Genomic DNA, 17,072 nt, shown 5'->3' with positions numbered 1-17,072 from the left:
TTGTCTTTACATAATTTTCATGTCAAGGTACAAGTGGGAGGAATGAAAGAAAATGTATTACCACCAGCCATTTTGAAGCCACTTGCAGTGCATCCTGGGAGACAGGACTAACCCAAATGGCAGACAATATTTCCATGGAAGCGCTTCCACTTTAAAAAAAAAAAAACATTGATGGAAGACTGCAGGAAGTTATTTATAAAAAAAAAAAAAAAAGAAATCAGATCACATTTTCTTAAAACAAAAAAAAGGCAATTTACAACAAGGTAGACCTAGTTCTGTCTTTAAATAAGTATGCTTATTTTCTACATAATGAAACCAATTTATAGGAGCTAGTTGGAAAAACCCCTGATTGCATAGATGCCTGTCCTTCTCCCGGGTCCCGCCCTGACCCCTCACAGCTCCTCGTGCCTGGCCTTATCAAAGTCCTCCTCCACCTTCAGCTTGAGCTCCTCAGGCACTATCTTGCCATCCCTGTTGCGGTCTTGGTTATTAAACATGTCCTTGATGATGCCATCAGCATCCATACCGGGCCTCAACCGACCAGTGCCCTCTGCCACCTGGAGGTGAATGAAGGCTGTGAACTAGAGAGAAAAAGGAAAGATGAGGGAGTTAATCTTTGAAGAGCTACTTAATGTCCTCTACTTCAGTTTGGCATCCTGACGTACGCAAAGATCTCACCAACATCAATAAACACCATAACAATAGCTGATTAAATCCATTGTAGGTTATTTTACTTCTTCCAGAGGCACGGCTAGATCTTTGTTGAGGTCCATTGCAGGGAACAGGGGCTCTGGGCTGTCTCCCAGCCACACAAACATGTAGCCATCGGGAACTCCCTTCTGCAGGTCCAACAGCTCCAGCTCGAAGTGCAGCACGGCACTGCTGGGAACGCCCTTGGCTGTGAGGACAGGAAGAGAACGGGGGAACGTTGAGACAGTGTAATCTAAATAGTGTAACCCACGTGACACATCCACTCTCAAGGCTTTGACCTGACGCGAGGTTTCCGTTCAGGGTTCGTAGATGCAAGCTGCACCGACTGGCTAACTCACTCACCGCCGTTTTCGCCGTGTCCGAGGTGGGGCGGGACGATGACCACCCTCCTCTCTCCCACACACATGCCCCTCAGGCCCTCGTCCAGCCCCTCAATCACTTTATTGGCTCCAAGAGTGGTGATGGGGGCTTTCTCATAGTGGTCACTGGAAGAGAAGAGCAGGAGGCCATGGTTGGTCGAAGGTACATTTGTCGCTTCAGCCAGCGGGCAGCATGAAGCCTTACACGTTCTAGGTTGTACGATGCGTAATATGCAAGACATGCCTCTCTCCTTATCTCGGGTTATATTTTGTCTCACAGCTTTTAATTCACACACACACACAGCAGCCAAGCCGTCCTATCTGTGGCTGTTCAGGCCTCTATCAAGAGTCAGTGGTGACTAGATTACATGACTGAACGGGCCGCTGAGGTGCCATTGTCGCTGTGCGGAGAACGGGTCGCGGCGCTCCTACTCACGAGGAGTAGAGCAGGGTGCCGTCCATGAGTGAGCAGTTGTAGCGGTACTGGATCAGGTCGTCCACCTCGCTGGTCAGGTTGCACTCCTTCGGCTTGTGGGTCACCTGGACCTCAATAGGGTCCTTGGGGTTGTGGAAGTCGATGACTTGGATGTCAAAGACCAGCACGGCGGAGCCAGGGATGATCCCTCCTGCAGCAGGGCGAAAAAGGGAGAAGACGGGGTTCATCAGGAGTGGGACCACTCAGGTTAAATTTGCCACCTTAAGCGGAGACTTTTCCAATCATTCCAATTCCATGTCAGCCGTTAGACGGTCAGGCCGAAGCCGCACAGCCAAACGCACCGGTTCCCTTTTCCCCGTAAGCCATGTGAGGAGGGAGGACGACCCGTCTCTTCTCCCCGATACAAACGCCCTGCAGGGCCTTGTCCATCCCCGCGATAACGTAGCCCATGCCGATGTAGGTGTTGTATGTGCTGTTGCGCTGGTAGCTGCGGGAAGAGGAGGGATTGTCAGTGCAAACGGGAGGAGGTTTGGGGCGTACAACAGCTCCCACACAACCGCCAGGCACGTAGCAGTCGGTAAACACAGCCACATTTGACCCACCTGGTGTCGAAGATGGAGCCGTCCTGGAAGGTGCCGTTGTAGTGGTATCGGATGTAGTCCCCCACCACTGTCTTACGGGTGCAGGTCTCAGGCACCTCCTTGACATCCACAACAATGTCATCCTTGGGATTGAACAGGTCAACCAGTAAGACCTCAAACACCAGAGTGGCTTGAGAGGGGATCACAGTGCCTGGGGAACAGGGAGGAAGTTTATAACGTCTGCTGTGTTTCCTGAATAACCTCCGTCCTACGGAGTGGTCTTTTTCAAATCTGTAACGTGACTTGATCAACTGTTTGCATATTGTGGAGTGACACTTTAATAAACAGTTCAAAACTAAACAGGATATAGCCTGCAACACACTTCCTCTGTTTATCAACAGCTAGGGGCCCAGTAAAAAGCATAAACAGCCATTGCTAGTAGTTACCATATCCCTTCTCCTCATAGGCCAGGAAGGGTGGAATAATGATGGTGCGTGTCTCTCCCACACACATGCCTATCAGGCCCTCGTCCATTCCCTTTATGAGGTAACCCATGCCCACGTAGGTGTCATAGGTGCCGTTCCTAGAGTGGCTGAACGAGACAAGGACAGGAGTAGTTAATGAAGGCACAAACGCGCACGCACGCACGCACGCACGCACGCACGCACGCACGCACGCACGCACGCACGCACGCACGCACGCACGCACGCACGCACGCACGCACGCACGCACGCACGCACGCACGCACGCACGCACGCACGCACGCACGCACGCACGCACTCACGCACGCACGCACGCACGCACGCACGCACGCACGCACGCACGCACGCACGCACGCACGCACGCACGCACGCACGCACGCACGCACGCACGCACGCACGCACGCACGCACGCACGCACGCACGCACGCACGCACGCACGCACGCACGCACGCACGCACGCACGCACGCACGCACGCACGCACGCACGCACACACACACACACACACACACACACACACACACACACACACACACACACACACACACACACACACACACACACACACACACACACACACACACACACACACACACACACACACACACACACACACACACACACACACACACACACACACACACACACACACACACACACACACACACACACACACACACACACACACACACACACACACACACACACACACACACACACACACACACACACACACACACACACACACACACACACACACACACACACACACACACACACACACACCACACACACACACACACACACACACACACCCAAAGACACCCCAAACACACTCTGGGTGTTTTGTCTATGTAGATGAGGACCTCACCTGGAGTCGAACGGCACGCCGTTCAGCAGCGTGCCGTTGTAGTGATAGCGGACAAAGTCGGTGGCTTCGACAAAACGCTTGCAGGTCTCGGGCTTGCTAAGAGTGCGGGTCTGGACCTTGTCTTCGGAGTTCCAGATGTCAAGCAGAACCACGTCAAACACCAACACGGTGTCAGGAGGGATAACATCACCTGGTGGGCAAAGGGGGAGCCAGGCGGTTGGGGGGACGTAAAGGATAACCAACCAAATGTTTGTACAGTGCCAACTATCTGGTGGCAGAGGGCACGTTAACTAGAGGTCAGGGGGGGAATGACATTAGTTACCTGCTCCTACGCTGCCATAGGCAAGGTGTGGGGGGACTGTAACCTTTCTGCGCTCATTGACGCACATTCCTTGGACACCCCTGTCCAGACCAGTGATGAGACGGCCCAGTCCGACCTGACCACTGAAGGGTGCTCCACGTTCATGACTGGAGGGGTGCACAATTTGACAATGCATAAGAGATTACAAATACTTTTTGAACAGGTTTAACCCTTCTTAACCTACATTTTTACCAGGCAAGCATGCTGAAAACCAGGGGGAACTTAGCTTGATTGGGACAGAACAACATTTTCTTTTTCACATATGTATTTCCAGGCACTGAATATACATAAAGAGAATACATTTATTTTATTATCATGTATAATTGTTCTAATCCTTGTGCTTATTTTTGAGTCTTTTGTTATTAGTATATAGCAAGATAACTTTTGTATGACTGAATTTGCATTTGTTGAAATTAGAAGCATCATCAGACACTACATTTCTATGCTTCTCCTATGTCAGGGCACACAGGTATGAACATGAGAAAACATCAGCTGATTGTGTTAAATAGAAAATGCCCAGGACCATAACAAAAACAAGTGAACAGGAAACCTGTTGTCCCCCATTTACAATTGACCACCCCCAGGTCATGTGACTGCCCATTTATAAATACTGGGCCCCTGCAACAGGATGCATAATTCCCTAAGGTTTTTGAGAAATCTAGCAAGTGGATTCTGAGATACTATGTGGGTTGGCAAGACTTGACACGGAGTATGTGTGCCAAATGGCATTACAGAGTTACACAAATCAATAAACATTTGCACATTAGAGCGCTACCATTTGTTCACTACAAACTTGTATTTGCTGAGACTTGACAGTGGTTGAAAAATACATACATTTTGTTGATGTAGAAATACCCATGAATGATTTAGGTGCATTTGTGTGCCAGACAACATCTATACCTAACACCACCTACAAAAAGGTTTATTGGTCAATACTATTTTTTTTTATTAGTAATTGTGTTGAGCTAGCTGGTCAATATTTTTTAAATATTGTGTTGAGTGTTCTTTTTCCATGGGTGTTGAAAATCAAGTTCGGTGCCAGAAAGTGTTCAGTTTTTCTTCAGGTTTTTTGAAAAAGTGTTACAAAAATAAATAATAATAATGGTTGAAAATCGATCACGGCTGTCCTTACGGTTTTTGAGGCAAAGTGTGTTCATTGTTATGGGGAGCTACGCACTAAATTAGATGACTTCAGGTCAAACGGGTTAAGGGATGCTACCCTGCAAAAAAAAGTTTTCACTATTAATCAATTGATATGGCGCCACCGTCAGGCCAATCGTGTAAATGTGCTAAAATAGGTCTCTATAACAACAAGCACGATTAAACCAAATTTTGTCAAAATCTGATCAATGGTGTCCGAGGGAGAACGATCCAAAGTCGAATAACTTATTCCAATGTGGATGAAGGACAATGAGTACATGTATCATGACGCACTACATATAAAATGACAAGGATCAGCTAATCTACCATCACAGCGTCTTCGCTTTGAGTGTGCGTGGCATGTTGCAGTTGACAACAGGATTGAACTGTACCGTGCAGAGCGCCACACATAGGCCTAGTTTGGGTGTGCACAGGATACGCACCAACGCTTATAATGTATCTGCAGAAAATAAATGGTCAGGAGCAAACATATAATATGTGAACCGAGAGGTGGTCGACAAAGTTTCAAAATGGTTGCTACCGGGGGCAGCAATGTCGAGCCTGGACACGTCTGCAACAGGCCAACTGCGTGTCAAAAGAAAAAAAAACTAAGATGTCCTCCATTTTTGTGTTAAAATCTCTACTGCTCATTCGGATTGTTTGCACAGGAGTCAGATATGCTCGGGTTAGATGCTCCTCGATCAACAGACCATTTCAAGTCGTGCCTTTGTCGTTACTTACCTCGAATCAAACTTCTTTCCGTCGGTGAAGGTACCGTTGTAATGATACCGGACAAAATCTCCCGTTTGCACTTCCCTGGGACAAACTCTTGGAACGTCATACCGATCAATAACCACGTCTTCTAACGGTCCAGGGCTGCAGATTACATATGTTACCGTTACACAAAGAAACAATAACGCAAATACCGAGTCCATGATTAAACTATTCTTTGGTGCCTTGTTCAAGCATGTGAAACTGCGGGATGATTTCGCCGATGACTTCTCCGTTGGTAACAGCCTAGTGAGAGAGAGAACTCTGGACGTAGCTCCTGCTCATTCAGTAGGGGGGAGGTGTGGCATCCCTTCACCCCCTCCTTTTTTTAGGAATTCTGTAAACGTGTAAAGTAGCCCTGAGCCATTATAGGCCTATCTGAATTCAGGCAAGGGGACTTTTACAATACACCACCAGCAATGAAGCCTTAGTTACTTAGAAGAAAGTGGGTGCAATCGGTTTTGAGAAAAACGCATTTAGATACCTATCAAATTCAGACGTTGAGTTGAACTTACGTGCATTGTGGGACAAACCTATCCCATCCTTTACTATAGGGAATCAAATTAAACGCGAGGGCGCACATCTGGCAGCGTGGAAAAAAAGATCCAGCACTTTATTTACGTTCTCTCAAGGTCCTAAATTCCATCATTTTGATTACCTCTCTTCCTAAACTGCTACTTCGCATACACTAGTAAACCTTGGCTTTTTGTACTATATTTTCGGTTAAAACCACGTCCCTCTCCATGGGCATTTCTTGTTCCAACATGCCTGCTGGAATGTTTATAGACCCCACGCAAAAAAAAAGAAAAAAAGAAAACAATAATAAGATTTGTCAAATATTTTTTTTATGTATTTACTTTGGAATTCAGACGTTTGAATATACAGTAAAATTGCATATTCCATATCATACAATCCCCACACATCTACATACATGTAGGTAGGCTATATTTTGTTACGCATGGTTTTGAGCGTTTTTCCTTCCATATATATGGATATATATATATATATATTAAATGTGCGCCCTATCAGCCATCCAAATACAAAATGAATAAACGTTTAATCGTTTTACCCCTTGCAACATGGTCAGTTGATAGATTTAGGGCATTATGACCCAGCGAAAAACCTAACGCCAAAATTACTGCCTTGTGAAACTCCTGCAGAGGAAAGACTTTTCCGTCCCCTCCTCTCCGTCTCTCCTAGCCGGGCCAAGGCATCTGTACGTGCAGAGAGGCATGACCGTCCACTGATAGAGATACCTTGAGAAATTATACAGAAATCGTTTTTGGCTTGACAACCGGAGGGCATAACAGAAAATAAGTATAATGGCCCCTACAGGCGTTAAAGAAACCTGGCTTTCATTTTGTTTCTGTATAGTTTTCTTCGCTCCGGTTCTGGTCGAAGCTCAGTATGAGAAATATAGCTTTCGGAGTTTTCCAAAGAACGACTTAATGCCACTTGAGTCTGCATACGGACACGCTTTGGAGCAGTATGGAGCGCAGAATTGGGGGGACAGCATCAAATACTTGGAATTAAGTTTGCGTCTTCACCGGCTCCTAAAAGACAGCGAAGCGTTTTGCAGCCAGAACTGTAGCACAGTCAGTCGGGACAATGACACCCTCTTTGCGGACAGCAGTCTCCGCATAATGCGACATTTCTTACTCCGTGCTTCGTGTCTAAGAAAGTGCAAGACGCAATTTCCAGTGTTTACAGTAGCTTATCCAAAAAGAGATGTTCTGGAAGCTTTCGAGAAAAGAGTACCCTACCGGTACATACAATATGCGTACTACCAGGTGAGATCAAAGGGTTATTCTGATGTAGGGGAGAACATTAATGGTTTTTGGTACACTATCCAAATAACTGTTTAAACAAGTTTAAATGTCTATAATAGGCTACTGATGTTCACAGTGGGTGTTTAACTTTCACAATCGATAAGCCTATTTCTGCAAATCTTTGGATACGTAGAACACATGCTACCTAGGCTACTGGTCCTGGGATACCTATTATATTGCAGTTATGTATAAGACACGGATGTCTAACCAACATAAGCTACTGTCTACAGTGTCCTACAACTAGGCATCTTGGGATCAGCTAGACTGTTACGGCGTGATACACGTCTTACACCTTTACTCAACAAGAATAACGTTTTTCTAGACGTATCTCAGCCTTCAAGTCTCCCGCTGTGATTGCCGCAAACTCAGCAGTTGAACTTTGTGCCACGTGTCTCAAACAGCACCCCATTAGACAGTAGTCCCCAGTTAGAACAATTGCCTTATTATTTTCTACGAAAACAAACGCCAAAAGTAGGCCTAGGGGGTAGAACGCCAGGGAGGGAAAGCAACACATTTTCCCTTGTTTAAAGTTAGGTGTACTCATCGAAGTTAAAGATATCTAAAATGTTTGCCATGGGAATGTGGTTAATTGGCACATTTATAAAACAATTTCAGGGCCTGTGTGCAAATGTGAATGTTATAATAGGATTAGGAATGTTTCCTTGGGCAAACCCACTCCACCATTGAAGAGCATCTCCTCAGGTCACCACCTCTGGATCAGGAAGCATCTGTCCCTCTTAACATCCAGACATTCCCATAGGTGTTCCAAGCTGCCAAACCAGTCTGATGATCCCATGTCTCTGTTTAGAGCATCTGTTTCTTAACCAGATTCACAGTGATATAAAACCCTACCTGACAAGACAGAGCAAGGCCACTGTCTGAATTCACACAGCATTGAATTCCTGACATTTGCCAGGGTTCTTGGCAGTCGATAATTTCAACACATGCCTTGAAGCCCAGCTCTGGTTATAGTTAATGTTATCAGAAGTAGTAAATGGGGCTGCATGTAGAGAACTCCCTGCATTTGTTATGATGAGATATAGCATTTACAGAAGTCCTCCCAGGATGACAGCAACCAGAGAGCCAGGGCCAACCAGCCGGACTACTAGACCTGCCAAAAAAGAATCCACTGTGTCCCTTCTCTTCCAGTTGAACAACATAGAGAGGGCAGTGTCAGCGGCCCACACGTTCCTGCAGAAGAACCCAGAAGATCCCTACATCTCCAAGAACATGAACTACTACAAGACCCTGTTCGAGTTGGACGAGTACCTCATCGACCACGAGGAGCGGCCCTACGAGGTCAGTGTGAGGTCAGCTCACAATTAGGTCTGATGGCCAGCTAGCTCAGATATCTCCTGACACATTACTGGAAATATAGTGAAAATCAGCGCCGTTTAATAGGTCATATACAGAGCGTACTGCAAGTAATATTTCACACCGCTCTTTTCACAGAGGTCTCTTAATAGAATGAACAGAATTTTACTCAAACGATGTGGTCCGTCCTGCAACAGTGTTACATGTGTCCGTTAAAGGGTGTGTTTCCCCGTGTGTCCTCCTGCTCTGCATGTCCTTTCTGGGCTCTGATGCTTCACCCCATGTCTGAGGTCTCTGACGCTGGTTCCCTCAGCTGCTGTTCCTGAAGGCTGTGAAGCTGTATAACTCGGGGGATTTCAGCGCCAGTGCTCGGGACATGGAGCAAGCTGCCACGGAATACTTCAAAATCTACGACCTCTGCTTGGCCGGTTGTGAAGGGTCATACGAGGTGACGGAGTACAAAGACTTTTACCCCACGCTAGCAGGTGAAGGTTTCAAACTCGCCCTTCTCTGATGGTCCGTAGTGAGAGAGCAGAAGTGGTGGCGACGACATGGTCGTATCAGCCTCTTTCTATCAGTAACAGTCTCTCTCTCTCTCTCTCTCTCTCTCTCAGAACTTTACACAGAAGTGCTGAAGTGCACGGTTAAATGTGAGGAGAACCTGATGCCCAATGTCGGAGGTTTCTTTGTGGAGAAGTTTGTGGCCACCATGTACCACTACCTTCAGTTTGCCTACTACAAACGTAAGTAAAACGAAGGTTTCCCTCTGTCAGAAGAGACACATGCATTTCACCATCAACACTGGCGTGATTCCTCGCCGCTAGAACTTCGATGTGGAACGCAGTCGGTGACACCACGCTCTCTCCGTTCAGTGAATGATGTGCGGAACGCGGCTCCCTGTGCGGCCAGCTACATGCTGTTCGACGCCAACGACCAGGTGATGCAGCAGAACATGGTGTACTACCGCTTCTACCGAGAGCAATGGGGCCTGGAGGAGATGCATTTCGAGCCTCGCCCGGTGAGTAACCACACCGCCTTGTGAACGTCACACCCAGCTCAGTGCGCTAATTGGTGGCATTGCGGGGGCTAAGAAGGTAAATACAACTGATCTGTTTTTGATTTTGCTAGATGGTTTACTCACCACATGCAGTAAAATGCTTTGGAGGTATGCGTTTTCTTTTGGAGGTATGCGTTTTTTCCATCTAGACCAGTGGTCTGATTTTAACCCTTATTTTTTTTTAACATTGCTCTGTTAGTGCTGTACATATGCCGCAACCAGACCCACCAGTTGATGTATTTATAGTCTAACCATTTAAAGAACTTGTATGAATACAGACCAGAATCTTCTTTGATCACACAGTGCCTTCTTGAGAAAGACAAAATGTTGGGTATTTGTGCTGGCTAAATAATGAATAAATGGAAATACTAAGCATATACCTCTGATCCTTCCCTGATCAATGCCTGTCAAGACCCAACATGCTCTGTTTGTTAATAACCAAATAATGCAATAATGCTAATACAGTTACCAGACCAACTGTATTAGCAACTGTATTAGCATTTACCAGCTTAATTCTTGGCTGTGTAGTAGTTTCTGATTTGGGGTAATGGTTTGTAGACCATCTGGGCTGGGTGGTTTCTTCACTAAAACATGCTATGGAGTACTGCAGCTGTGCAAAAATAAAAACAAGAAATGGAACGCAGTAGAAGTTACGGTAGCTACTTTTTGAACAGCAACAGCTTACATGGCAATTAAAATCTTCCACTCAAGTTAAAAACGAGCAAACCCTATTATTCATCAATCCTATAATACCATTCCGCCTCAGAGCAACCTCATTAAATGAAAACAACAAAGCTCCCTGAAACACACACACCTCTTTGAAATCATGACCATTTCGAACAGAGTTAGCGGTGCAGTAAATACTTTATGGTATGCTATCTGGAGGGCAACCGAACAGTATAACAAAGGGAAACATCACAGGCTGTTTCTGTAGAGAAGCGCCATTAACAAATGATGACTGAAGCTTTGTTTTCTCCCCGGCCATTTTGAGTCAACTTAATGATACTGAGGTGTTACATTTGTTTTGCAGGAGGCACTGAGGTACTATAACCAAACAACCAAGCAGAAGGAGATGCTGGAGTTTGCACTGAACTACCTACAGACAGATGATGAGGTAAGGACAGCCTGCTAATGGGGGAGATGGAAATATAGAGGAAGCCAATTTTATGACCGGGACATATTCTAGATTGACGCACCAACCTCGGAACTAAACAAACTGTGATTGCCTGTTTCACTTCAAATCCAGTAGCATGGCAAGAATTTAGCTCAAAGTTCACAACAATGTTTGGGAACTGTACCTAGTGGGCCACCTAATCTGGTGGGAGTTCACTGCAAAACGGTCAGAAAAATATTTGAATCAACTAAACTGTACAGTGGCGGAAGGGACCACTTAATCACAGTATCCAGTCAGGAGCAAACGGATACATGACAACCGAGGAACTGTAATGGCGGAGACTGCTGTGAGGCTGAGAAGAAGAGGGGGGAAAGGGGGAGATTGACGGTGATAGGGTGAGGGAGGGGGGGAGAGGGAGGTGGATGGTGATAGGGTGAGGGAGGGGGGGAGAGGGAGGTGGATGGTGATAGGGTGAGGGAGGGGGGGGGGTGGATGGTGATAGGGTGAGGGAGGGGGGGGGGGTGGATGGTGATAGGGTGAGGGAGGGGGGTTGTGTGTTCAGCCAGCAGAGTGTGGAATGTGGCTGGGAGGTGTCAGCCTCAGAGGCCACGCCACATGTGCCTAAACTCTGGTCAGCCCCTCCCAACTAACCATACACCCTCAGCCTGGACCTGACAGAGAAGGAGAGGGGAGGAGAGGGAGAGAGCTGGGGGGAAGAAATTACTGGTAGTGAGAGATTTAATGTTTGCTTTGAATTTAGGATTCTTTTAGTGTAGTTTTTCACTTCATTTAATGCCTTGCTTGTTTTTCCTTTCGCTTTATAGCAATGAAAACACACGTTGCCTATGCAAATAAAGCCTTTAAAATCACATGGAAATACATGAAAGTTATAATTAATAGAGGAATCCAACATGAGCGATGAGAAAAGCGTCTAGACAGTGAGAGTGTGTTCTAGAATTCTACCCCTAAGATGTCTGCCAAGGGAACACAAGCATCTGTGTGGATCTCTAATGTACCGCTGTGTTGTCTGACAGGGTGAGGTTAGTCCTGAGGAAATGGCTGACGCTCCCACGACACTCTCTGACAGTGAGTTTGAGGGGATTGGGGACTACGAAGAGTCCTTCATTGCAGACTGGTGGCAGGAACCCAAAACCAAGGGAGACACTGGAGAACCAATAGTCTGACCCCCACACCCCACCCCAAAAAAACAAAATCACTCCTCCCCCAAACAGAACACTTGTCTTGAGGAAAAACGAACCAAAGAAAATGGACAACTCTACACAGCCACAGACCATCCCCATCCAGAAAGGCCAGAACACCTGATACATCTGAAGTCATCCCATACAGCATAATTCAGCAATAAGGCTCGAACAGGTGTTACATGGACATTATTTGACAGCTAAGTTTGTTCTTTGGCTATTATAAACTAGTTTACAATGTAATTACAACAGTTACATTTTGTTTTTGTCCTGGTATATGATCTGATATACCACAGCCTTTAATCAATCAGCGTTCAGGGCTCAAACTACATGGTTTATAACTACAAACACGTAGAGAAACACACTCAGGAGGTAGAATTAGCAATGCCGCTTGAAAAGTTTCACTTTTTACTAAATTACACAAACACATGTTGGTGGACATATAGTTGAGATCAGAACTGTCCAAATCTTGACACAAGATAGTATTCAGGACTCAGTTGTTGTCACATTCCTTATTCAATTGCATTTGTGCCTTTTAGTCCTGGTAGATAGTATGGGAATGATCTATCTATGCCTTCTGTCAATATGTAGGCTGTTTGCCAATTAATGGTCACCTATTTTTGTGTCCAGTGGAGAGAATAAAATCCACATGAAAATATTTCTGCAAGAATGTGGAATAAAGTTTTAGTACGTCTGTTTTTGTCTCTTCCCTACTTATATGGTCGTTTTCCAACAACAGAATTAAAAAGTAGAATAGAAAGGCAGTCTAGGTCAGTTCTTGGCTGTCTGGGTGTGCCGTCAGTAGGGATTACCTTGTCTCATCCAGCGAGTCCCTCGAGGGTCTGTCAGCACGTGACTCCCTCGGGCAGCTTGGGGGTCTGTTCAGCTGACTAAGGTTGGCAGGGGAGTGAGCGAGCATGCTCTCACTGCCAATATCGGCTATGAAGTGGCCTTGTCACACACTACTAACCTGCGTTATAACTGGAACATAATTCTAGCACCCGTAGAGATCTAAGTGCTGCTTCAGGCATCCACTGCTGACAAGCAGCATGAATAGAAGGGTATGGAGCAATCCCACTCCACATTTCCATTCAAGATAGATCATCCAATATAATGAGCTGAAATCAAGTCTGACACCAAGAAGTCTACTGACAAAGGAAAATGTGTCAAGAATGCTGAGGTACAATTCTAGGCAAAGGTCTATAACATCGGGTCTAACCGTGAGGAGGAAAATTATACTTTTTTAGTTATAAAAAACATGGCACATACCAACGAACAAGATGACATAAGCTAGCAAATAGAATCAGAAGTAGTAAAAAAAAAAATCCTAAAATATATATGTGTATAAAATATAGAAAAGACCCTGACTTTGAATTCCACTGTTCTTAACAGCAAGCACTTTAAATAAACATGTATTAGACTCAAGTAAAGACACTTCATAGCATCACAGATATATTCACACGATGGAACCAGAGGAAAAATCTTTTTCACTTTTATATTTTATTTCCCCTTAATTTTGATTAAACTACAGGGTTTATTTAATTTATTTCAATCATCTATTTAAAAAGATAGTGTTTAAAAATATGGAATATGACGCTTTCTTTTTTTTCTCTGCTTCCTTTCAAAATGCTAGCAATCTGACCATCATCTAAAGATTGTATTTCATACTAACTCTGTACATATTGTACAGCAGTATAGTGCATCTGCCACAATACAAAACTCAGCAGAATAAAACACGTAATTTACCACTCTGACCTCACCTTACAGCTAGTATAACCACCCTGACCCCGCCTTACAGCTAGTATACCACCCTTATTTCTCCATACAGCTAATATACCCAACAAACGTCTCCTTACAGCTAATATACAGTGAGGGAAAAAATTATTTGATCCGCTGCTGATTTTGTACGTTTGCCCACTGACAAAGAAATGATCAGTCTACAATTTTAATGATAGGTTTATTTGAACAGTGAGAGACAGAAAACAAGAAAAACATCCAGAAAAACACATGTCAAAATTGTTATAGATTGATTTGCATTTTAATGAGTGAAATAAGTATTTGACTGGTTCAAGAAGAAGCACATTAAGGTCCTGGAGTGGCCTAGCCAGTCTCCAGACCATAATCCCATAGAATATCTGTGGAGGGAGCTGAAGGTTCGAGTTGCCAAACATCAACCTCAAAACCTTAATGACTTGGAGAAGAGCTGCAAAGAGCAGTTGGACAAAATCCCCCCTGAGATGTGTGCAAACCTGGTGGCCAACTACAAGGAATGTCTGACCTCTGTGATTGCCAACAAGGGTTTTGCCACCAAGTACTAAGTCATGTTTTGCAGAGGGGTCGAATACTTATTTCACTCATTAAAATGCAAATCAATTTCTAAAAATTTTAACAAGCTTATTTCTGGATTTTTTTTTTTATTCTGTCTCTCACTCTTCAAATAAACCTGCCATTAAAATTATAGACTGATCATTTGTCAGTGGGCAAATTTACTAAATCAAATATTTGATCAAATATTTTTATCCTTCACTGTACCAGACTGACTTCCCCCTACAATGAGTATACCAGACTGACCTCTCCATACAGCTAATACACCAGACTGACTTCCCCCTACAGTGAATATACCAGACTGACCTCTCCATACAGCTAATACACCAGGCTGACTTCCCCCTACAGTGAATATACCAGACTGACTTCCCCCTACAGTTAATACACCAGACTGACCTCTCCATACAGCTAATACACCAGACTGACCTCTCCATACAGCTAATACACCAGACTGACCTCTCCATACAGCTAATACACCAGACTGACCTCTCCATACAGCTAATACACCAGACTGACTTCCCCCTACAGTGAATATGCCAGACTGACTTCCCCCTACAGTTAATACACCAGACTGACCTCTCCATACAGCTAATACACCAGACTGACCTCTCCATACAGCTAATACACCAGACTGACCTCTCCATACAGCTAATACACCAGACGGACCTCTCCATACAGCTAATACACCAGACTGACTTCCCCCTACAGTGAATATACCAGACTGACTTCCCCCTACAGTTAATACACCAGACTGACCTCTCCATACAGCTAATACACAAGACTGACCTCTCCATACAGCTAATATACCAGACTGACCTCTCCATACAGCTAATACACCAGACTGACCTCTCCATACAGCTAATACACCAGACTGACCTCTCCATACAGCTAATATACCAGACTGACCTCTCCATACAGCTAATAAACCAGACTGACCTCTCCATACAGCTAATACACCAGACTGACCTCTCCATACATTTAATACACCAGACTGACCTCTCCATACAGCTAATATACCAGACTGACCTCTCCATACAGCTAATACACCAGACTGACCTCTCCATACAGCTAATACACCAGACTGACCTCTCCATACAGCTAATATACCAGACTGACCTCTCCATACAGCTAATAAACCAGACTGACCTCTCCATACAGCTAATACACCAGACTGACCTCTCCATACATTTAATACACCAGACTGACCTCTCCATACAGCTAATATACCAGACTGACCTCTCCATACAGCTAATACACCAGACTGACCTCTCCATACAGCTAATACACCAGACTGACCTCTCCATACATTTAATACACCAGACTGACCTCGCCATACAGTTAATACACCAGACTGACTTCTCCATGGGGGTGGGGGGGTGGGGGGTCCTGGGGTCATTACCTTCTGTCCTGAGGTTATAACATTCTGACCTGAGGTCATAACATTCTGTCCTGGGGTCATTACCTTCTGCCCTGGGGTCATTACATTCTGACCTGGGGTCATAACATTCTGACCTGAGGTCATAACATTCTGTCCTGGGGTCATTACATCCATTCCTGAAGTCATTACATTCAGTCCTGGGGTCAGAGCCTACCAACAAATGTACATTATTTAGCTTTTGACAGCTGGAATACAGATAGATGGCCAGGTTGCTAGATAAATAGGCAGTATGACTGCCAGATAGACAGACAGACAGAAAGCTAGAAATGGCTTAAAGGAGACATGTACAGTTGAATGGCAGGAGACAGATATACATAGTTGAAACATATTAAATGTATCAATATTAACACTGCATTTTTAAACAACCATTTCCCCCTAACAGTGTATTCAACATTCCTTATTATCTTTTTGCACATATATATATATACAAATAGGTGTGCATGTGTATGTGCTCTCACATACTACAGAATAGTGCATGTCTAGCTGTTACATAAACATGGTTTGGTAGGTGTGCTGCCATTGGCTCCAGAGCTCAGAGATCAGTAACAGGAAGCAAACTATGTCTAAAAACGGTCTAGCAGTGTTGTTGGCAGGAGTGTCACGGTGTACAAGGGCACAACTGTCCCAAACGTAACAAATACACTTTCATGTTCACCTCGCTTTCTCTAAAAATCTTTCACTCTCACTCACTCTCTCTCTCTCTCACACCCACTCACACACGCTTAAACAGTTTTAACCTCCAGTTTTACCATAGAAACTTTGGGCCTTTTAAGAAGGTGGTGAAGAAACCCAGAGACGGACTGACAGGCTCTGTTAACTAACACTACATGGAATGTTATGTTGGTAGATCTAAGGTTGAAAACACTGAGTTACGGTCTCTGCTGCTTTTTTAAAATATGATCCCAAAACCAAAGGGTCTTTGTCGCCCTCATACATCTTAACACTGCTCGAAAACAGACAAGAATTAAAAATTGACAATCAACTTAAACCCTCTCAAACTGTACAGGGACTTTTGAATTGTTGTCTCACAGTCATTCTCATTAGGTTGTTCTTCTTTCTTTGGAAATGGCCTGTAAACAAGTGAAA

At 44.9% G+C, this 17,072-nt stretch overlaps 2 protein-coding genes across 2 annotated transcripts; one reads left to right on the top strand and one right to left on the bottom strand.

Annotated features, from left to right (window-relative positions):
* Positions 1 to 204: 204 nt before the first annotated feature.
* On the bottom strand, positions 205 to 5,995 carry fkbp10a (FKBP prolyl isomerase 10a). The gene is made up of 10 exons (XM_010874789.4): positions 5,681 to 5,995; positions 3,761 to 3,906; positions 3,439 to 3,628; positions 2,534 to 2,679; positions 2,109 to 2,298; positions 1,848 to 1,993; positions 1,507 to 1,696; positions 1,054 to 1,196; positions 735 to 898; positions 205 to 581 (listed from the first exon to the last, which is right to left on the bottom strand). Exons 1-10 carry the CDS (start codon positions 5,872 to 5,874, stop codon positions 393 to 395), a joined length of 1,698 nt encoding a protein of 565 aa, XP_010873091.1. The 5' UTR covers positions 5,875 to 5,995; the 3' UTR covers positions 205 to 392.
* Positions 5,996 to 6,855: 860 nt separating this feature from the next.
* Positions 6,856 to 12,917, top strand: p3h4 (prolyl 3-hydroxylase family member 4 (inactive)). Its single transcript, XM_010874788.4, has 7 exons — positions 6,856 to 7,500; positions 8,689 to 8,838; positions 9,167 to 9,338; positions 9,468 to 9,596; positions 9,726 to 9,871; positions 10,941 to 11,024; positions 12,059 to 12,917. The coding sequence occupies exons 1-7, from the start codon at positions 7,033 to 7,035 to the stop codon at positions 12,206 to 12,208; spliced, it is 1,299 nt and encodes a 432-aa protein (XP_010873090.1). The 5' UTR covers positions 6,856 to 7,032; the 3' UTR covers positions 12,209 to 12,917.
* Positions 12,918 to 17,072: the final 4,155 nt, after the last annotated feature.

This window comes from Esox lucius, chromosome 11 (genome assembly GCF_011004845.1).
Source record: "Esox lucius isolate fEsoLuc1 chromosome 11, fEsoLuc1.pri, whole genome shotgun sequence".
NCBI lineage: Eukaryota > Metazoa > Chordata > Actinopteri > Esociformes > Esocidae > Esox > Esox lucius.
The sequence above is the reverse complement of the archived record's forward strand: the minus strand, read 5'-3'. Positions and strand labels throughout refer to the sequence as shown.

Excerpts from the sequence above, each read along its gene's own strand:
- fkbp10a (XM_010874789.4), bottom strand. The coding sequence starts at position 5,874 with ATGGACTCGGTATTTGCGTTATTGTTTCTTTGTGTAACGGTAACATAT. Across the intron at positions 1,697-1,847 it reads TTACGGGGAAAAGGGAACCG|GAGGGATCATCCCTGGCTCC; the intron begins GTGCGTTTGGCT and ends GCCCTGCTGCAG. Across the intron at positions 1,197-1,506 it reads GGCACCCTGCTCTACTCCTC|TGACCACTATGAGAAAGCCC; the intron begins GTGAGTAGGAGC and ends CTTCTCTTCCAG.
- p3h4 (XM_010874788.4), top strand. The coding sequence starts at position 7,033 with ATGGCCCCTACAGGCGTTAAAGAAACCTGGCTTTCATTTTGTTTCTGT. Across the intron at positions 8,839-9,166 it reads ACGAGGAGCGGCCCTACGAG|CTGCTGTTCCTGAAGGCTGT; the intron begins GTCAGTGTGAGG and ends TGGTTCCCTCAG. Across the intron at positions 9,597-9,725 it reads TCAGTTTGCCTACTACAAAC|TGAATGATGTGCGGAACGCG; the intron begins GTAAGTAAAACG and ends CTCTCCGTTCAG.